The sequence below is a fragment of the Sinocyclocheilus grahami genome, unplaced genomic scaffold, assembly GCF_001515645.1.
Source record: "Sinocyclocheilus grahami isolate Dianchi unplaced genomic scaffold, SAMN03320097.WGS_v1.1 scaffold237.1, whole genome shotgun sequence".
Classification (NCBI taxonomy): domain Eukaryota; kingdom Metazoa; phylum Chordata; class Actinopteri; order Cypriniformes; family Cyprinidae; genus Sinocyclocheilus; species Sinocyclocheilus grahami.
Genome location: NW_015505416.1, coordinates 45797 through 69074, shown reverse-complemented (window position 1 = coordinate 69074; position 23278 = coordinate 45797). Strand labels below are relative to the sequence as shown.

Sequence of the window (23278 nt, the reverse complement as noted above, 5' to 3'; positions counted from 1 at the left end):
TATGTAACATATATATATATATATATATATATATATATATATATATATAAAAATATAAACATATATTTTTATATAAAATGTGTGTTCTTATATTTTATATTTTAATAATGCATAATATGATGATAATAATAATAATAATAATAATAATAAATATTAGTTTATTTATTTTGCATTATTGTAATGACAATTGTGATGGAAATTAACATAGCAGTCATGAAAATAATGAATAAGAAATATTAGTCAGATTTTTTTTTGGGGGGGGGGGGGGGGGGGATGACTTGGAAATGCTCTTTTGACAGGCTTAGTGAGTTTCATCCTAATATGCAACACATAACATTGATGCTTTCTGCTTGGTTAGCGATTGGTGGAAATGCTTGTTCGTGTGCTCTTTGCTCATATCCCACAGATGTGAAGCATACTTGACTTACCAGTGACATTCAATCCAGTTTGCCGGTCTGAAAGGTTTGGCCAAGCTGCTTCCTGGTAGCTCTCGTGGGAGACATCAATCCTAAAAGAGTTTTCTTGTTTACTTGTTGGAATGGAAATGAGAACTCAACTTAAATACTGCAAGATATCACTACCGTCGACACTGCGTGAACAACTTTGGCCCTCAGTTGTTCAGAATAAGTCATGTAACCTTGTGAGGAGCTCAAAGTGAAGGAAAAGGTTTCGGTCTGATGATATCTGGTAGTTTTTAGCTGCTTTTAACTTCTCCTTTATCCGTGACATTCCAGGAGGGCAATGCTAGAGTTATGGAGTGCCAGAGAACCCTTTGGGAGTCTCTCTCATTTAAGTCTGACTACATTAACTTCCACTTCTAAAGCTGAGAAGGTCTGGTCCACCTCTATAAATATTTTTCAGAATTTCTCAAATTCTTCATTCCAGACCGAGGGCGGCTTCCACTCTTTAAGTGACATCTGGTATAATTTTCGGTCGGTGTGTATGCAGGGGCAAATGCAGGAAAGGGAGGGAAGAGGAAAAGGTAGTCTCGCTAGGCCACTCTCCTGTTTTCCCTCCCTCACTCCGACTCTTTGCCCTAGGTGTGGCCAGCTGTGCTATGAAATGTAATCCCCCCTCCCCTCCAAACCCTCCCCAGTGTTTCCCCTGCCATTATTTTAGGGGGGCAGCCCGCCCCCCCAACAGCACCCCCCGCCCCCCTTGAAGGTCAGGTTAATTTTATTTAAAGGGGTCATATGATGCTTTTTTTAAATATCATTATTTTGTGTATTTGGTGTAACAGAATATGTTGACATGCTTTAATGTTCAAAAAACACATTATTTCTCAAATACTGTACATTATTGTAGGTCCTCTATGCCCCGCCTCTGTCGAACGCTTCGTTTTCTACAAAGTCCCTCCTTCCGACAAGCGCAGTCTGCTCTGATTGGCCAGCTGACCCAGTGCATTGTGATTGGCCGAACACCGCAAGCACTCATCGGAAATGTAACGCCCCTTACCATAATCGCGAGCTTCATTTTTCAAAATAAATGTAAAGACAGTAAATAATGTCATTAGTTTTACCATCAGTTCAAGCCTGAAAGGGGAACAGAGTCGCGTGACAAACACAGTAATGATGCATAACACAAGCCACGGTTAAGACAGCTGACTCCACTGTGATGTGACCCTGTCTCTCTCTCTCTCTCTCTCACTTCAGGGATCTTATCTATGCACAATCAGCTTGTAACACTCCAAAGAGAAAGGAAAACTTGAAATCGCATCATATGACCCCTTTAATTATATTATCTCTATAGCGCCAAATCACAACAGAAGTCATTTAAAGTTACCTTTCCGATAGAACAGGTCTATACCTTGTTCTTTTATTAAACAAACTAAATAGCCTTATGTTATTTATCTTATTTACACAACGGCATGTAATTTCGGTCTCTACGTTATGGTCGTGCTCTCTGCAACACGCACAGCGGAGTTCCGCCCACACACACACACACTCACTCACACACACACGTGCGCACACTCCCACTCCCACTAGTATTTGTAAATATTAAGCCGCAAAATGACTATTTAAATATGAATTCTTTGTGTCTCCGTGTTAATGAATGGCGCAGACATGCGGCTTTGTTTACCACTCGTGCTGAAGCGCGCGTGACGCGTGCGGTGATTTTAGCATCTGCCGTTACATTAATACATGAACAACATCTCCAGAACTGCTCTGAGAGTCACTTCATGAGCATTTGACTGTTCCATTTGAGAAAAACTATACTCATATCACATACACACAATTTGGAAAAAATAAAACATTTAATAGGGCCTTAAACATGTAATTTTTGTTAAACTTTTAATAAATTGATGTTAAATTGTTTAAGTTTCATGATTTTAATTAATTAGACATGCTTTTTGATTAATAAAATGTAATTTAACCATTAAAAAGGAGTCCTAGGGCAAACACTGCTCCCTCATTCTCTCATTCACAGGGTGTAATTGCAGGAGACCATCTAAAGCTGCCACATGGTGTACAGGAAAGAATCTGACCGGCTGTATAGCTGTCAGTCAGAGGGATGGATGAAGTCCTCTTGTATAGTAATGCTTCATTAATGACATTTTATTGAAACTTATTGCAGACAACCTTCCTGCAGATCAGTCCTCTGTGGCTTTTTCCTGCAACTTTATATTAAAGAATGACAAAAGAAATGGTCATTTCTGCATATTACATAATTATGTGACATGTTAGATGATAAAATAACACCTACATTGCCATTAACTAAAAATCAAGCTGGGTTCCATGAAACGTAAAACTGGATTTCAGAAGTCATTCCTCTGAATCAGAAGCTGCCACAGATCTTTGGAAAGTGATGTTAAGAGTCTCTGGGCTTGGAAGGAGCTGTATTTTGTAATAGTCAGCATTAAGGCTGGAAGGTTACAGTGTGTAGGAATGGTTTCCATATGAGTGCACTTGGAGTACAGTGGAGTCATCCTGGCCTCAGATAGAGTCACAGACTGCCTCGCCTTGCTTCGGCTTCACTGCTGGTAATGACGCTGTCAAAACATAGTGCCCACGCTCGGTATTTGTGTATGTCTAAGTGCACATGTGCAATATAACATGTTTGACTGTTTGTGCAAGAACCTGCGAGGGTGTTTGTGCACCTCTAAGTGTGTGTGTGTGTAAGAGAGGCTGGTTTCTGAGGTCGCTGCCATGTGGTTTAATTATATGCTTGTAGAGTTTATGCGACGAAGTGGGCTGCCGTAGGTAGCAATTAGACAGGCAGACATGAGCACGACTGACCATCGGCTGGCTGTTTAGACTGTCTGTGTGTGTGTGTGGTTAGAGTGTTGGGTACAACTTTATCACATCCAGAAGGTCTCTTGGAGCGCATACTCGTGATAACACACTCTTCGGGTTTGTTACAGTCTCTAAATTCCTCCTAGTTTGGACGCTGTTTTCTGTGATCTGCGGCTGCATATCTCTGGCGGTTTACGGCTCTCTGTTTGCGCTTGGAACAATAGCGTAAGATCTTCAAGAGAGTGGAAGCAAGAATGAGGCGCCCCTGCTGGTTTCTATGCCTCTCTACGAGGTAAATACACAAATGATTTGTTTATTTATTCTTATTGTAATTGTAGTCTATTTCCTCTCGCTAGTCAATATTGTATCCTGTCAGCTATCGTTTCAGCTAATGAGACATTGTGTGTGTATGAGTCTGTGGGATGCATCGGCTGTAACGCTCACTAAGGAACAATCATCCTCAGTTCACTCAGCTTGATTATAATTCCAGGGTGTTGGAATTTTTCTGGAGTGTGTGCATGTGTTTGCTGCAATGGGATTTTTTCAAATCCAGTGTGGGCATCTGTTGAAGTCTCTTCTAGCAACGAAGGGCCAAGGGTGACCTCTGCAGCCTTCACACGACAAGCACTCTTTCAATTTTTCTGGGTCATGTGGATTAAGTCCAGGGTGCTCAAGATTCCTGAGTGTAAGCCTAGCTGGCCCCTAAATGGCAGTCACCTTGCGTGCATTCATATGCTAATGAGACCTGTGTGACCATTAGGGTAATATTCTAATGTGATTGATATTGCTCAAATAAATTATGTAGTTCAGATATAGTTTTTGGTTTCAGTTTGTCACCCCTTTAGAGTAGAAATTGTCTTGTGAATTACAGCTGTTTTTGGTTTATCAAAAATAAAGTGTGTAATATCTGAAAAGCTAGGGTGAGAAGGGTGCATCTAGGAGGGATTGATGTAAATCCACTCTGCATATTAAATCAAATGAAAATGCATCTGCGCGGTTTCAGCAGATGTCAGCCCATTTATATGCAGTGTTATTGTTCACTGAAATTATTAAAAATGGTTTTCATTAATTGAAATAAAGCTGAAAATAAAATATCACATTAAAAAAAAACTTGACAATAGAACTTAAATAAGTTTATTAGTTAAGCTGAATTAAAAATAAAGCTAAAAAGAAATCTAAAAAAAACAAACATATGAAAATGACAAAAGCGCATAACAAAATTACTAAAACCTAAATTAAAATTATAAATAAAAGCTGAAAAAGCTCATTTAAAATATTAATAAATACTCAGTAATACTAAAATAACTACTGATGCTCTAAAAATCGTTTAGAGGTCACATTCTGTGATGTAATTTTGTATGGTATGTGTTTCTGGGCTTCAAAACTCAATTTCTGTATGTAATTACATTTTTACCCTTAGCAATAGATACTTGTTCCATTTTTAAGAATTGAGGAATACCATTTATTTGTTTGTTTGTTTGAAATTGCAGTTTGGTTAAATGTTTGTAACGTTCGTAGTCACGGGAAGAAGGAGGCGGGAACTGACGAACATTTAAATAAAACTTTAATAATAAAATAAACACAAAACAGAGCGACAGCCCCTCGCGGACGACTGTCGCGCACAAACAAAACCAAAACACAAAATAAACTCCAGGCCTGGTCCTCTCTCGTCTTTCACTGTCGTCACTCCTCCTTTGTATCCTTCCGGAGCTCCTCCGTGAGACTCGAAACCGGTGAGTGGTGCAGGTGTCGCTCATTATCAATTACCTCGCTTCGTTCCCACGGCTCTCGGCCCCGCCCCACTCATCACATACCCCCATTGCCCCTCGCAGGCCGGGGGGTACTCCCGAGACTGCGCTCTACCCCCCCCCTCCCCCCTCCGGGGGAGGCGGCCGTGATGTACCTGGGGGTAAGGACAGACAGACGAGGCGAGAGAAAAGGAGACGGAAGGATGAGGAGAGACAGAGACGAGAGAGGGAAAAAAAAAAACTTGTTCCGGTTCCCAGACACACTGCCGCTCGGCCCTCCACCAGCTGGGTAAGCTCTTCCGCGATGCCAGGCGGCGGCACTGGACAGCCCTCGGTGGACGGCACGACACTCTTCCTCCGCCCAGTGGACGGTGACGGCTCCTCCGCGTTCAGGCAGCCGGCAGGAGTCCCCCATTCCCTGCTCCTCCCCATCATGGCGGATGGCAGCAGGCTCCGGCCTCAGGCGAACTGCGGCGACTCCTCCGCTCCCTCACGGACGGCAGCCGTCCCTCCACGTCCCAGGCGGCCGGCAGCAAGCTCGTCCGCCCCCCCCCGGCAGCTCACGCCAGCCCACCGCCTCGAGCGTCCATGACAGCAGACTGCTCCGCCATGCTCGGTGGCACCGCAGACTCACCACAGCGGCGAGGGATCTCTCCTTTCTCCGCCCCTCCTTCCTCCCGGGTTTCGGCACCAATGTAACGTTCGTAGTCACGGGAAGGAGGAGGCGGGAACCGGCGAACATTTAAATAAAACTTTAATAATAAAATAAACACAAAACAGCGCGACACCCCCTCGCGGAAGACTGTCGCGCACAAACAAAACCAAAACACAAAATAAACTCCAGGCCTGGTCCTCTCTCGTCTTTCACTGTTGTCACTCCTCTTTTGTATCCTTCCGGAGCTCCTCCGTGAGACTCAAGACCGGTGAGGGGCGCAGGTGTTGCTCATTATCAATTACTCCACCGCCCTCGCTCCGTTCCCACGGCTCTCGGCCCCACCCCACTCATCACAATGTTGTTAAAATTAAGTTCATTCATTTAATTATTCTGACAATGATGTCGGAGCTGTGGCATAGTAGTTAGAACATTCAGCTGTGGAACTCATATGAGAAGTATAAGCTTGAGTCTGGCTCACAACATTTCCCTGTCCAATTCCCCCTCTCCCCCCCCCATAATTTCCTTTCTCTGTGAGTTAAACACTTGATGTGTACTGTATATAATACACATATGTCATATGCATCACTGCATCAGTCTGTCTGTACTTTATAGAGGAGTTTTGTCTTTCTTTCTCTCTGGGATGTTTCCTTGAGGGAGGAGTAGGAGCAGGAGAACAATGCTGTGATCGTTTACACCTTCACTGTTATTGTTACTGTCTCATTGCAGAAGCACACACCCACAACAAGAAGTGTAGCTTACACAAACATGTCAATATACATACACTCAGACTACACCATAATAAACACATTTAGACAGTGACATTTCCATGATCTCATTCCTTCACACACCACACCAAAAGCCTAAATGCAGCTCTCACCCTCTGGTAGAGCGTAGATTGCTATTTTCAGATTCTTTGGATGTAGTGTTAAGTCTGTGGCAGGTCTTTCTCTTGAGCTCCAGGGCAGGGTGGGAGATGGGAGCAGTTCCTGGGCTCTACCCCAATGAAGATGCTCACAGCAGGCTGTGGTTGCCTAGGTTAACCCATAAATGCAAACACCTCCAGAATCATGACACACCACTGACTCTAGGGTCTGTGAAGTGGGCAGAGGGGATGAAAGGATTGATGGGGAGAAAAAGGATACGCCAGTCCAAAGAAGCCACTTCTCCTGAGCTACAAGTGTTTATTACATTTTAATGGCCTTGTTAAAGAAATATAAAAAAGAGGCAGAGAGATAGTTGGTCTTCATTTGTTTTATTACACTTTACTGTGAGAAGAAAAAGGCTGGGTTTGACCTTTGACCTAGGGAACCTGGCCAGCAGTTGTACATTTCCTCACCTAAAGGCAAAGTAAACAGACCTACCAAAGAATGAGACACACTTGGCACAGTGACTTTTTGGGACCTTTGCTGCTTGATTTAGTGGGATCTTTAGACTTTTATTTTGACGTGTTAGGCCTATTTGTTGCGTGATTTAAACAAACATGGAAACACTTTTAGAAGAAGAAACCACTGTAAATTTCTATTTATGTGTCCTCATGTCTCCTGTTAGTTAAATATATTGTTTGCTGGTCTCCTCTAGGGGCTGTTTGTGGGTGGCGAAGAGATCAAAAAGGTTAAATAACAGAGCAGCTTCGATACGTTACCATTATAACCCCCTCCACTGTAAATTTACTCTTGATGGGTGATATGTTTATATATTTATAATTTTAATAAACATCTCATTTTGGAATGTTTGTTAAACAGACAGTTTGACTCAAAGCTCTGTTAATGATTCTCCTCTAGTAAACACTTTTGACATGTTTGGGACTTGGAGGGCTTTTGTATTGTTGCAGTTCATCCTAAATAGTATACAAGATCAGAATTACTGTGTCAGTATGTTGATGCAAGTAAGCTAAATTGGCCTGGATGATATACTTTTCTTTTTTTAGTGCATTTTCTTTTTCAACTGAACTACCCACAACCCCTTGCACAACACAAGTACACTTATCTTAATGACAAGTGCAGAGGAATGCAAGGATGAAGCTGCCCCTTCATTTTTTAATATGCATTCACCTGAAAGTAAAGAAACGTATGTATGCCTATTGAAACACAGCCCTAGGCTATATCCAGAATCGTCACCTATACACTCATTCTCTATTTCCTACATTAATTCACTAATATAGTCCACTTAAAAGAGTAAATAAAAAGAAGTGAGCAAATTCAGACACTGAGTAGGCCCAGAATGGCTGCGGATACTGCCAGGAATTCATTTGGCATGACCTTCACATTAGTTGTTACCTAGCTGTTGAGTGTACTTCGGTTGTACACTCATTATTGTGGTGTATTATGGGATTGAGTGCACTCAACAGTATCCATTATGGACACCACTACAAATGGGTATCTCTTCAAATAGTGCACTATGTAAGGTTATGGGGGGTGATTTCGGACATGACTCGTCATTTGCACTCAGTGTTATCAGCCCCCTTGCAAGGCTGCCCACTCAGATGCCAGCGTGAAAAGGCATGACACTGGCGTTGATTTCCGTGAGTTAAAATTGCTGTGCGTAAGCACATGTTTTGAGCAGGGCCCCAGCCCCAGAGCCTATCTAATGTATTGAGTGAGAAAGGTAGGATTGCCAATGTGCACAGCTTTGCTGACCTCAGCAGCTTGCATAGACAAAGCTAACGGAGCGACACTGGTGTGTGTGAGAGAGCAGAGAACAGTGACAGCAGGGGTCCCTCTCACATACAGTACTTAAAAACACAATGAAGTTTCGGTCACAAACCAAACAAACATTCACAAGCCTGTTTCTTCCAAATTTCACACTGTGTCCTGTCCAGGCAAGATACTACAAGTAATAAATGCTTCTGCGACAAGTGGAGAATAATTTGACAGTTTCTTCTTTTGTCAGGTTGCGCTTGGTACCTCTGACCAAAGTGAGGACCAATCTCTTTGGTCCAAAATCCTGCTCCATAAAACTAAATGTTGAACATCAAATATATTCTGATTAGCTGCAGTTTTGTTACTTCTGCAATTTTGTCACTTTGCAGCAGCATTATGCTTTTGGAGAACAAAATACGTGACGCACACAAAGTGGCCTGGTGGAGAGTGCGTGGACTGTGGAGGTATTTCCATGTAGTCAAACTGAGAGACACAAATATAATTAGCATTGATTATTTAACTGGGTAGGTCAGATGGAAATAGGGTTAGTAGATCTAGGTTGACCCACATCTGTATTGGACTGTGTTATTTCTGAAATAGACTCTTTCTGACATTGATATCTGTAAGTGATGGGTCACGGGTATGGTTTTAGTGTTCGGGTCAGTGCTTCTTTACAGCAATGGCAGCAGAAGAGAGGAAACATGCAGGGTGCTACTGAGACCACACATTCCAGAGATCAGGGTGCATAGGTCAAAGATGAACGTTAATCTCTCTGTGTGTACTTTTGTGTGCGGTTTAATGTTTAGTCTAGGTGTTTTTTTTTGGATTATTTATCTGGGAGCCAGTATGGTTGTGTGTGTGTTTGTGTTTTGGAAATGTCAATCAAGTTTCAAATGCACCTCTGACTTCTGAAGAATCCAACACAGGGCATTCTCATTCCAGTGAGCAAGTGCAGAACCTTTTATAAATGACATGTCCTCACCAAGTGGTCAAGGTCTGACTGGTTAGCAAGGATCAGGATATACTATATACATACCAAGTTATACTAAGGCCCTGTTCCAAATGATGCACTTGATCGGTCTTATAGACTTGCATTTCTTGGAATGCCTGTGAAGTCCACAAGGCCGTAAGGTGTCAACATTTCTTGCTTTGCACCTCAGTGCACACTTTTGGAAACATAGACTTGGAGGAGCACCACAAAGGCATAACTTGGAATAATCACTAGTGAAGGTTTTGGGCCCATGCATGGTCTTGTGCTGACATCAGCCAATCAGCATTGCCATGACATCATTTTTGGCCACTACAAAGTGATTAGTCACATGGACTTTTATGTCACAGGTGATTGGGTCATAAACAATTGCATCCAGAGCTGAGTGCCCATGAGCAAATTTCAAATCAAGGACTTCTTACGGGTCCTGTGCCAGCTGAGCAATTGGCGTTGAGATGAATGGGAATGCTAGGATGGCTTTCTCCAGTTATTATAGACCTCGATCCACACACACTTTGTTCTGAATATAAGGTATGCTTCCTGTTGTGGCGTTACTTTAGATTTCAATGGCCACCCTCTCTTCCTCTTGGCCTGTCTCCCTCCCTCCATTTACCTATCTCCCAGTAATTAATGAAGCCCTCCTCTTACATTTCCCTTGTTCCCAGCAGGGGTGGCTTTCTCTTTTGTGTTCGGCTTCAGTCTTTCAGCCAGTGAGAGTCTGATGAGAGCTGGCAGTGAGCCACTCATTATCAACAGATTCCCACAGGGGTTACCATGCCCATTCTTTCTCACTCTGCATCCTCCACAGGCTCTCGCATTGTGTGAAGGCTCTGGCCACAAGCCCTTTGCAGATCACAGATGATAGAGCCATCAGTGGAGCTCAGAACTAAACAAAAAAAAAAACACATCACCTCATAATGGCCTCAGAGGACATGCTTGTATCTAAAATGATTATATTCTTGCACACTGTTATGTGTGCATTGTTTCCTGAAGGTGTAGTCCTGATTGTGCCATTGTAGATTGAAAATGGATGGAAAGGTCTTTCCTCTTATCAGATTTATTAATCAAGTTCACCCCAGACTCATTGTGTCCAACTGGGACTCAGGTTGCAGGAAATGCACGCTCATGGGTGTGTGACCAACATGTTCACCAGCCAAGAACCTGAGGTGCTTAACAAAAGAACAAAGTTCTGGTCAAGGAGGTGTATAGTACCTGTAGAAAGATAACTCGTAACATTCCCATTCATCTCAATGGCAGTTGAGTTGGCTAATAAAGGCTATGTTAACCAGCCAAATCTTGACACCTTAGTTCTGGGACAAGGTGCTACCTATGAGTGAAGTGAATCACCAGCAGTAGGCATTTACAGATCAACTTCATGTACACATTATCTAAAAACACTTCCTTCATTTAATAATTTATTTAATGTAGGAAATTATGTAAGAAAAGCTTGGTGGTGTTTGACTGAATGTGTCATTGAGCAATTTAGCAGATAGGCTCATAAGGACTTTCCTAAAGTGCATAAGCTATAAAACACACCTGTTTATCTTACCGTATATGACTATTCCTTTCCCTTAGCGACCCTTAAGTGTGTTTCTGATTCGTGACACTTATTATGTGGTATATTTGCACACTAGCTACAGGAAGACTTGATATGCATGACTCAGACAGGGGCCACATTATGTAGAGACATGGCTAGATTATGTGTTGTGGTAATTGTGGTTTCTATTTCAGAGAATCTTTGTTTGTGTATTTCTCCTGCCACATTTTTTAATTTGTACTTCATGCTTCATGCATACTTCAATAACCTGGTTCTGCTTTGAGCGTTTAATGGAACCTTAGACTTTAATTTGTAGATGCGTGTGAGTGTTTATGCTTATGCACAATGTGCTGTCTTCTCAGTGCAGTCATTGTTCCGGGGCAGACGGCCCCTGTCAGGAGAAGGCCATTCATGCATACATATCTCTTCACAAAGCCTTCTTCCTTCTTCATTCCTATTCAGCAATGCATCTTTGTCCCAACAATGACAGATCGGCCTTTAATAGTCATTCAGAGCTTCTGCTTCACAATGCAGTTTGCTTTCACCCCAGCACGCAGTCAATACCACTACTTCCTTTAGTGCAAGAAGCATTTAGAAGCTTTGGAGGAAAGGTCAGATATTTCTGATTGCAGTTTTGTTTAAGTCCTAATGGTTTAGGATTCCAAACAGATACCTAATAAATAGGAGTCTACTTATACCACATAGCCTTTTAAGGTTTTGCGCTACTAGAAAATTGTTTGAACGTCCCAACCAGCCCGACCCAGCAACACTGATTCTGTCAGATTGCATTATTGGCTTTTTCTGGTGGATGTGACCCAGTTGGACAACATGAGCAGTCAAAGTCAATCAAAGCTGTCAGCATTATGCCACAATCTCTCACACATTTACTCAACTGCACATAAAATCTGTCAATGTAATCTTGCAGCAGACACACAAACATGTTTTTCCTCCAGGCTTCATGTCTGCATAAACAGCCACCAATAGTCGATAGTGTCTGATAAGATTCGTCCCATTTCTTATATAAACATTGATTTCTACAACTGATTTCCGTTCTGGACTATCAGCAACTGTGGCTGTGAAAAGCCGGCTCGGTGGTTGCCCGTAGCGACTGCCTGGCATCTAGCCATTCCCCTTCTAAGAGCAGAAAGGCTGCATGCCTACATCTGATAACGCAAATAGAAAAAGTTCCCCCACAATGCACCACTCTGCCACCCACTTATAATTGTTTTGTGAGTGTGTGTGGTGTATGCGTGGCGCTTGAGGTCCCAATAGATTTTGGCTCCATTGTTTTTCATTAAGCTTATATTGAGTGTTAAAGGGATAGTTCACCCAAAAATGAAAATTAGCCCATTATTTACTCTATATGACTTCCTCCTTTCAGATTAATCTAATCGGAGTTATATTAAAAATTTGATCTTTGAATCTTTGATCTTCCAAGCTGTTTAATGGCAGTCAACGGGTGTTGCAGTTCATCAGTCCAAAAGAAGTAAAAGCGCATCCATCCATAATAAAAAAGTGCCTCACATGGCTCCGGGGGGTGAACAAAGGCGTCCTGTAGCAAATCGATGCGTTTTTATAAGAAAAATATCCATAGTCAAAACGTAATAATCACTTTAATCTAGCTTGTGCCAACAGTTGTACACGGAAGCAGTTCCGGGGCGGATGACGTAAGATGTCTGCGTTGTGGATGCACCGTTGAGTCTCATGAAAACCAACGTTTGTTTACAGGAGCAAAGGAAGCAAAGTTTCCTTACTTTAGCAAAGTAACACCAGTCTCCTCTTGGCTTATATTGAAATCCTCCAACGTTCTTCTTTAATTACTTCTAATTCGTGACCGTTGTTTTGTTTTGATCTCTCGCTGCACTTTTGGGTGAACTAACCCTTTAAGTCAGAGACCGAATTGCGAGTTCATATGCAGTGAACCCAATGCCAGAGCCACTTTGAACTGACTCTCTTTAACCATCATATGAAAAACTATTGACAAGGACAATGATCTGTTGACATCAGTTAAGCTTTTAATATTTTTCACATGGCTCCCTTGACACGAGGATACAATAAGAGCTGTTTAACTTGGACAGCTCCTCTTTGTGTCTGTAGGTCACTGCTCACCACTCTTTAGCTGTGGCCATGGGTTCAATGTGTATCAGACTGAATTTATTTCTATTTAATTAACTTTGCACAGACATCAGGCTAGTGGTTTCCTCCTCCTTTCTTTCTTTCAGTCTTTCATAGTTACTGAGACACATAGTTACTATTGTACCAGGAAGTAGAGAGAGTTATAGTAGATATAAAACAACAAATTACATCTGATCTTGTGCCAGCCTTAGTTTGTTAGTGGTGTTAAACCTTTAAAAGATCATCAGAGTTTAGCTTGAAGCACTTCAGAACCAGTACACTAGATGAGAAGAATTCTATAGTATATTATTTCTCTAAAACTGTCTATATTTTTGTAACTTTTCATCAGAAATTCTGATTACAAATCATTTTCCAGAAAGAAGATCTGGACCACATTTAAACCTGAGTTTCCCACATAAGCACCATGGCTCAACACTAACTGCTAGGCTTACTCCCAAGTTTTTTTTTGTTTTTTTTTTTGAGTGAATCTGCTTTTCACATTGTGTCTTTCAGCATGAATATTGTCCTTTATTGCCGAAGAGTGAGAAACAGAGCGAGAGAAGATTGAGGAGAGTCTCAGCATATCAATCCTCTCTCTCGTGGTGGCAGAACAATGGCATGCTGGCATGACACAGGCTCTCAGCCAACATCATTGGCCACAGACAGAAGGCTTTTCACAAATGCATGGAAGTAATGTGGAGGTCTTCATGCACAAACACAAATTTCAGAACTACTTAGGTTTTGTGGCTGCTCAGTGCTCCTCTTTCAGTTGTTCTAAGTTTATACTATGGTGACCATAAAAGTATGCCCCATACAACATATTTAACCCCCTTACTACAAAAGAAAATTTTATAAATAAGTATTTTTGTTTTCTTTTCCACTAAAGATGCATTGTACTCAAGCTTTGAGGATCAGTTGGGGTCCTTTTCCCCCACTTGTCAAACGAACTTGTTTACCATTTGACTTTATAACTTGTGCAGATATATACACACCCTAACACAAATGTATATGGTCTGTGTTGTACATGAACATGTGTACGCATATGATGAAATATGATCGCTAGGACTTGGCTTTTTCCAGACACTCTAAGCATGTTTGACCTTGTGGTCAGAGCAGATCTGAAAACATCACAAGTTTTGCCAAAGTGGAATGTGCATCCATGTCTGCATGTGTTTCTACATATGTACCCTAGGTTTTTTTATTTCCTCCGCCCAGTCTCATACTCTGAGGTTGAATTAGCTAAGTCAAGTTTCTTTGAGCGTCTCCAACTCAAGCACCCGTGAGAAAACTTTACACAAACTCCTTTGGCCCAAAGTCCTATATTTTTGCAGGTGTAGAAAGTGTCTACTTCCTTAATTCCGGTAATGCCCATCTGTCTAATAGGAGAGAGAGAGAGAGAGAGAGAGAGAGAGAGAGAGAGAGAGAGAGAGAAGAAAGACAGACAGACAGACAGAGGTGTTTGACCACATCTAGATGAAGTAGCTTATGTTGTACATGACCTTATGTCTAAAAACCACAACATGATGTTCCTTTGAACATGTTTGAATATTATTTCACTCCGAGCTTAAGAACGTCGTCATGAAGTTTTTGGAGGTTGAGAAATAAGTAGGTTTCACTGATGAAAAGAAGCAAATAGGCCTTAGGGTAGTTGTTTTTCACAATGTTCCCTGTGCTGGTATGATCTTACATCTTAAAGGTTTGGTTTATTGTATGTATATATTTGTGTGTTAGAAAGGATCAGTCACCACGACTGCAGTCTCCTCTCCCTCCAACCACAAAAAGCCCAAACGCCCCCTTCGGTCTTTCGCTCCAAACACCGTTCCAGACATTTGGGTGGTCGGCGTAAGCTAAGCTTTGTTTTTCTTGCTATTCACACATTTTACAATCCTTCAGGGGGAACTTTTCAAAGCTCCCACCACAACTTCGGGTCTAATGTTTAGTTTGCTTTGATTTGAAAATATGTATTTGTTTTTCCCGCCGTTGGCTGGATGATGACAGCTGACGTGTGTTTTGCAGGACGTATGACATTTTAATGAGTCAGCCATTTTGGGCTGATGTCCCAGCCTGGCATCTGTCCCTTTTCTTACTGAACAAATACACTGGTTTAGATGCATGCCAAATAATGTGCATGTATTTTTTTGTCCATTTCTATACCAAGGGAAACCCTCCACAACATAAGTCATTGAGGCTTTGCTTTTAACCACAAAAAGTTTCTCCATCATACTTCTCTCATGAAGCAGAAAGACATGAAACAAACTGCTATGAAAATGTTTCAGCAAAACCACAAATGAACCTGAAAACTCCACATATTCTGTCTCCGAAATGTCCACATACTTACTCTGTTCCAAACCTTAGTGAGCTGCCTACGTAGACACTAGACAGCATCATTGACTCAATCCTAATGTAGGCAACAACATAACAAATACTTCCTAAGATAACTTGTTTTGGACAGTATCTTTTGGCCACTATTGTTTTAAACAATGCAGTCCCAGAATGTATTCCGAAATAAATCAATATGGTGAACGAATCGAAAAAAATGGGGATTATAAATATATCTAAGTCATGATAAATGGGTTTATTCTAACCCATTATTTGCATGTTTTGTATGTTTACCTTTATAGTATTGCAGCCAGTTAGCTTAGTAATATGTTTACATGATACTCTATTGGAATCAATTGTGAATAAAAAGTCTCTTATTAGGTTCCACAATTGTTAGGGTGCAGCTCACTAGGTTTTGGAACAGGACTTCAACAAATCATAAAGATCCAGCATTTCCAAAGGTGTCACTGAAAAGGCACGTATCACCCTTGTTTTTGTTCAAACCTAACATTACAAATGAGTTTGAATTACTCAGTATAACTATAAAACAAAAAAACAAGTAATGAAGGACTTTGATGAGTTTGGTGTTCATTATAAAGTCTTATCTGCATTGAATTAGTTCTCTGAAGCTCTCCATACAGTATTGTTTGCCGAAAAGCTTTGCTTAATGCCATTAGGCTGCATTGTCTTTAGCTCTAAGCTACTTTGCACTGACAATAGCCCTGAACCCAAGCCAAAGGGAAGAGAAGCTTCTCTTGCTATTGTGCCGCTTTGCGCGAATTACTTAATTAGCAAACGCGCAAACAGTTACTTCAAGACAATGTGTATTGGATACACAGCACATTATGTGCGCTCTCTGAGGTTTTGTGTACACAGCTCTTGTAGTAGCAGCACTTTGAGCTAGTGCTTTGTTTGGAAGATTAGATACAGGCTAAAAGAACTTCCTAGTTTGACTGTTGGTGTCGATTTTAATTAATTACTTTCCTATGAATTAATTAATTGCTTCAATATTTAATGCCATTTGCTCAGTTTTGTACCGTGCTTTTTACACTGCATTTGGTATTTTTTAAATATTTTTTTCTAATAATCTTGAATGAAGTTTATTTTTCCAACTCCACTGGCATATTTCTTTTTTTTTAAGCATTTTTATTATTATTTTTGCTTTAAAATGAAGATTTATGATTTAAAATAAGGGGGGAAAAGCCAATTGGATAAACAAATGCTGATTTTGCAGTGTATTTCTCACTATATATTACGCTTTTTGAACGAAAGTCATGTGAAACATCCCTGTCGTCTCAGGTAAGTGTGTATCTTGACACACCCTACGGGGTCTGTGTTTGTGTTTTTTGCGTAGTTATGCTGCCCTCGATGGTGTTGCATAAATCGACAGTGCAGCCGTACCAGCGTGGGTTCTACTGCGCAGACGACAGTATCCGCTATGCCTATAAAAGCAGCACTGTGCCCTCTTCTGTGCTGACAGCCGTGGGCCTCCTCCTGCCCATTGCCAGCGTAAGTGCCCCACAGAGGGGCCTCAGACAGGGGACATGGGGCCAGGCGAGTGGGGCGACTGCATGGGAAATCAAGTCTTTTGAGAGAGTTATTATAGTTTGTAGCCTTTATATAGGAGAAACTGCTAGTGTATTGTGCCAAATAAACATTAGCGATGTGTAGCCGTTCACTTCTCTCAGAAGCCGAGCTACCATGTCAGACTCCCCCTCCCCTGCCTGGTATTTCCCATAATCCTCGGCTGCCGTGTGCTGTGCTGTGCTGTGCCGCTACCTGCGTGTCTTTCTGTGACAGACCTGATATCTCTCTCTCTCTCTCTCTCTCTCTCTCCCCACTCTCTCTCTTTGTGTGCGTGTGTGTGTGTGTTTTGCTGTAGCTGGCCTGCCTTTCCTGATAATTGAAACTAGCACAATCAAGCCATACCATCGCGGGTTTTACTGCAGTGACCAGTCCATCCAGTACCCGTATAAAAACGGGGACACCATAAGTGATGCCGTGCTCTGTGCTGCTGGCATTCTAATTGCCATCCTCTCTGTAAGTTCCTCTCTTATGTATATATATATATATATATATATATATATATATATATATATATATTCATATAAATATACCACTAATTCATATAAACATCCCATCTTCATCCCTCACCCCCTATTAGAACATTAGTGGAATAACTGATTAGTGATTAGTAAAATAACTGTAGAAATAAATGGTGACTTGTAGCATAGAATTCTACCCATAATCCTTTTTAAATCTATTAACCAGTCCTCTCCATCCCATCTTTTTATTTAAAATATTTGAATAACTCAACATCAAGAGATTTATCATGGTCAGGGCTGTCGCTGTCTCTCTTCTTCTTTCTGTCTCGATCTTGTTCTGTCTTCTTTTGTCTGCATGTATTTTGTGATCTATTGCTCTTTTTGTGTTTTAACTTTTTTAAAACAGCAATGCTGAGTTACTGTATAAAATGTTATAAATCAGTAATATATATAGATAGAAAGCTTGTGAACGAGAAGTACACTTTAGCATACTTTTAAAAAGAGTGCTTATGGAAATAATATATTTTTATAGAATAGACATGAGTGCAAACTGAATGTAACGTTTTCCTGACAAATGCTGACAAGCATTTATGGTAAACTAAAATTGTATGTAATTTCTATTGAAACTGTTGTGTCATGTATTTAAATATATTTGTAAATAGACATTTAAAACGATCAAGTTGCCATGTAGTACATTTAAAATATATTAACTTTAAATGTAATATTAACATGGTACAGTTAAAATTAAAATCAAATCCTTCACATGCGATATGTTAATAAGTGTTGTTCTTTAAAAGAAAATTTGCTTAATTGTCATGAAAAGATCAAAATGCTAAATAAATCAATCAAATCCTAATGGTCCCAAATATGATTTTCCTAAACCTTCATATTTATCTTGTTTCATATTTATTGTTTCTTATATTTTACCCCAAAATAAAAAAAGAAATCAGCAGGATATATTGACAGATTTTGCGAAATGCACCTAATTTAGTGAATTGAATTTTTTTTAAAAGAGCAAAGTCTCACAGAATTCAATTTGAGTGCAGATAAATCTGGATAAGAGATTAAACCGCCCCACAGCTGCTGAGGTGTTAAATTAGTCAACATTCACAGCCTTTGTGACAGCTGCCAAAGAGTTAACCTCTTACAAATGAACCCAATCACCTGGAGGACACGTTCAATGAAGAAGAAGAAAGAATGCAACATTAAACCTACTTTTTAGCTCTTGTGAAACTCCAAAACAATATCTGAAAACAAAAATTCACCATTCCAGGCAAATCCCTTGTGGAATAAACTGGTGGAGATTAGGGAAGTGGTCTTGCAGTAAACTGGCATGACCCCAAGCCATGACTCCATGGAGATCCCATATGGAGACATGCATGCCTCACTGTCTGGAGTAGATATGTTCCCATGCTCAGCAATTCTCCTGATTAAAACAGGGACTGGGTGTGTGTGTGTGTGTGTGTGTGTGTGTGTGTGTGTGTGTTGGCACCCCCCACACAGCTGTAGTTAATTAGCAGTGTCTCCAGTCCTAGTTTGGTTAGGCCTCAGGGAAAGCAGACCCGCTCTTCATTACCACCACAACAGCGTTCCTCTACAGTTTGAAGAGAGAATTAAAAAAGAGTGTGAGAGATAGTAAATATCTCATTAAGGCATGGTTTATGTACTTCATAACCCATGCCTCTCTGCTCAAATTTACGTCCTACTGGTTTCAAATGGTGCAGACCACCATTTTAAAATCCCATGCTCTAACTGCTCATATGAAAGCCATAACCTTTAGAAACATAATATGTTCCATATCATTAAAATATCACCAGCAATGGGCAGGCCATGCTCAGTCATAACTCAAGTTACTCGTTTTCTCATTCCCTCATTTCTTTCACTCATTTCTTCTTGCTTTTTTGATTAATGTGCTTTCCTAACTGATACTTCATGTGCATGTTCGTCTAACTCCCCCCTGCATGCCCATGACCTGACCACTGAAATCTTGTGATATTACACACGACACGTTAATGTTTGTGGTATGACTTTATGAATTCACCATCACTTATGATCTTAATGACATTCAGCTCTGTTCTAAAACCTAGTGAGCTGTCTTGCTTTCTAGTAGCTATATAGGCAGCTGCCTACACAGGTGTCCTAACCATCATTGAACCTGATGAGCAATTTGGAACACTATGTAGGCAGCAGCTCTGAGCATCACACAAGTTCAAGTTGATTTCAAAAGTGTTTGTTAGCATGTTGCTAAGCTAACAGCATATTGTGTGAGGCGATTTTTAATTACACTGAACAAATATATTGATACTTTTCAGTATTGATGAAATGTTTATTCATAATCAGCATCTCGGCTCATTTACCATCTTTGTCCACTGATCTTTGCGCAGTGCATTTGATTAATCTTTTTCATGATTTTCGCTAGGTTTTGGAACAGAGCCTGTATGTATTATTAATCTCAGCTATCAGTAATTTTTGTTTCCATTGTAAATTAACCGTTCTCTAGATTGTGATTGGCGAATGCTACAGGATCCATTACCTGAACCAGGGCTCCAAGTCATTCGTGGGAAATCCATATGTCTCCACCCTTTACAGACAAGTGGGCGTGTTCATCTTCGGCTGCGCCGTCAGCCAATCATTCACAGACATTGCCAAGGTCTCGGTTGGACGGTTGAGGCCGCATTTCCTAGACGTTTGTAAGCCTGACTACCCTACCATCAACTGCTCTCTGGGATATATTACTCAATACACATGTCTTGGAAATCAAAGCGAAGTACAAGAAGCCAGGTGAGATATTTAACACTCACTTGCACATGGGATAATAAAATGTCACAGTTTCTACAAAAATACTAAGCAGCACAACTGTTTTCAACATTGATAATAATAAGAAATGTTTCCTGAGGAGCAAATCGGCACATTACAATGATTTCCGAAGGCTCATGTGACACTGAAGTAGGAGTAATGATGCAGAAAATTCAGCTTTGCCATCACAGGAATAAATCACATTTAAAAATATATTAAAATAGAAAGCAGCCATTTTAAATTTTAATAATTTTTCACAATATTACTGTTTTTACTGTGTTTTGTATCAAATAAACGAAGCCTTGGTGAGCATTAAAGACTTTCAAAAACATTAAAATATTTTTAAAAAGTTGTTTAATATTTTTTCAAAATAATATATTTTTTTTTTCATAGAAACTTAACAAATAAATAAATTAAATGTTTTTATGTATTTAATAATAAAACTGTTAATAAAATTTATTTTTTTTCTTCCTACAGGAAATCCTTCTTTTCTGGACATGCTTCATTTTCGATGTACACCATGCTGTATCTGGCTGTAAGTACATACACTGTGTGGTGCTCTCACACTGCCACTGTTCTGTTAATTTACAAAAGAGCTGTTTTTTCATGACTATTATGTTTAGTATGAAACAGGGACCCTCTATCACCCTTTCACCCTCCTCTGTGGGTCTCTGAAATGTGGGTCACTCTTATTTTCCCTGTTCATCTCTGGAATGGACACACTTCACCAGTTTTTATTTGTGCAGCTGTGTAGACTTCCCCTCTGTCTGAAGCTGTCCTTCATTCCACTTTCATTCCTTATGCTTTATTTCTATTCTCTTTTTGAATGGGTCACACACTTTTTTACACCAATTATGCAGAATCCCCAATATAGCTTTACATACACACAAAGCCAGATTTCGCACAGCCTCCCGGAGTCTCTCACTGTATGTAAAGCCTCTTTCAAAGGCTTCAAACGTTTTCCCCTTTCACACGCAAGGCCCTCCACTCCTCCCTCCTTTTATTCAAATCCTTTCTTTCTGCATCTAAATCATCAGCATCTCCATGGGCCCCTCCACCTTTCACTCTTTCAGATGGCAGGAGTTGGAGCCGCTCTGCTAATGGAGGAAGCCAAATGTTCATTCTCAGCGTTTTGAGATATTATTTGAGAAAATTAGGAGGGTGATAGAGAATATGCCTGTTTGAGTGTGTTCAAGACCACAAACCTGTTCAAACTCATGCAGATTTGGTTCTAATGCTCTCAAAACAGCCATTAAATGAATGTGTGACTTTGACAGCTGGGCCTGACGCCCGAAACACTGACCTGAACACTTCCTAGACAAGAGGAAACAGTACGTTAAGAGCCAGACCCCTGGCAGGTTCTGTTGAGTGTTTTGTGACTAAAACGATCCGTATTTACACATAGATGCACTGTATTTTAAACCATAGTGATTAGCCACAAAGCAGGAGAGATGTCAGCCAATGTTACACATCATTATTCATGGAGAACAGCAAGCATATATATCTTCTATATATCTTTAAAACAGATTTTCAGCATGCAGTCACTTGGCGATTTTGGGTCTGAATTATCATCTTGATTTGAAAGCCTGGATTTGTGCCTCTGAGGGGCAAATTGTTCAGATGTTATCAGAAACCCTGGCCAGATTTGTCACAGCCGAGGCCAAAGTGTAGTCAAACTCCATTATAAAATGTGAACATGCGAATAGACTATTATGTTAAGATACAGGGTGACTCGCTAAAATTATTTTACCATCTGCTCTTGGCCTTCAGAGTTAATAACGAGAGGCCAAGAGAGAACGCTCTGAGATATCGAAGCACAAAGCATGATAAACAGAATTACAGACCTGAAGAAATCTGAAGAACAGGAAAAACAAGTGGAGGAAAGTGCTCTTTGAGTAGACCGATCAAGCGATACAGTCTTATTGACTGGAGCATTACCCTTCCCAGCCTTGCTCCCTGTAATTATCTCAGTCTAGCTGTCATGCTTCATAGGTCAGATGCTGAAGTCATTATGAGAGCTCACACCAGTCTTGTCATCCCCTTTTATTTGCACAAATGTAACCCTAGGTCAAAACTAGACTCTTTGTTCTCGCCAAAATTCGCGAATGAATCATTCTGGCACAGTACCTCAAAACAGAACCCACACCTGTTCCGACATGTATTAATACATTAATCTCACTTTTTTTTCTCTCTCAATTTTCCTTGTAAAAAACCATAGTGGTTTCATAGAAACCTAGATGAATTTCCATTGAATCTGCACAATTTTTTCCCCCGCAGTTTTAAGGTTTGTAAGGTTTTGCTTTCACCTGTGCAGTGGATCAATGTCAGTTTTAAAACTGTGACTTCTCTTTTTCATTGATAGATCATTGTTTTCAATAAAAATTATGTTATTTATCATGAAACTGCAGACATTCAGAAGCAATAACTGCTATAAGTGTTGTGTGTGAAAAATGCATAAAATTATACAATTTATTTAGTAATTTATAATGTTACAGAAGATTTCTATTTCAAATAAATGCTGTTTTTTGAACAGCAAATATTCATCAAAAAATATATCACAAAAATATTAAGCAGCACAACCTAATTCAGCATAAATAAATGTTATTTTGAAAAACTATTCAATTATAAAAAAAGAAAAAATCTATAAGATATTGATCAGATCATGGTCTGATATTGAGATCATAGTCAGGTTAAGATACTTAAATATAATAAGTTGAGTTCTGCCCCCTAGAGTGACTGCTACTACTATACATTTGTGCGGTTGAATTTTGTATTTAAGGGTCTTAGTGAACCACAATATCGATGCAGCTCAACACCAGAGTAGCTGGTCAACCTCATGTGTTCATTGAGTTGGAACAGCATATCAGTTATTGTTATTGCAATAGCAACTTCCTAGTTGCTAGTTATTGTTCTGGATAGCAAATGTATGTGAGTATTTTGTGGGTAGCAAATTGGGCATTTCCTAGCCTCTCTATGACCTCCACCCTCCATAGTCCAATGAGTTCTGGTTTGGCTGCTGCATCACTGCAACTCTCAGACCGCATGGTGACGCATTATGCTCTAGTTAGTCGTAGTGACCAGAGAACAGTCGGTGAACGATATGAGACCATGGGCAGAGTAGAAACAAGCACAAACCACTCACAGGCAAATCTTCTACCTGCTGTTTTCAAGCTTATTTCTCTGTACATTGTGGTCAATGACAT

At 40.3% G+C, this 23278-nt stretch overlaps 1 protein-coding gene across 1 annotated transcript in view; it reads left to right on the top strand.

The window, feature by feature from the left end:
* Positions 1 to 5285: 5285 nt before the first annotated feature.
* Positions 5286 to 23278, top strand: part of LOC107597805 (phospholipid phosphatase 3-like) — a 29123-nt gene continuing 11130 nt past the window's right edge. Inside the window, exons 1-5 of the mRNA XM_016288995.1 lie at positions 5286 to 5381; positions 16686 to 16743; positions 17117 to 17274; positions 19780 to 20060; positions 20553 to 20610. Of these exons, the coding sequence (XP_016144481.1) occupies positions 5286 to 5381; positions 16686 to 16743; positions 17117 to 17274; positions 19780 to 20060; positions 20553 to 20610 (651 nt within the window). The remainder of the gene's footprint in view (positions 5382 to 16685; positions 16744 to 17116; positions 17275 to 19779; positions 20061 to 20552; positions 20611 to 23278) is intronic.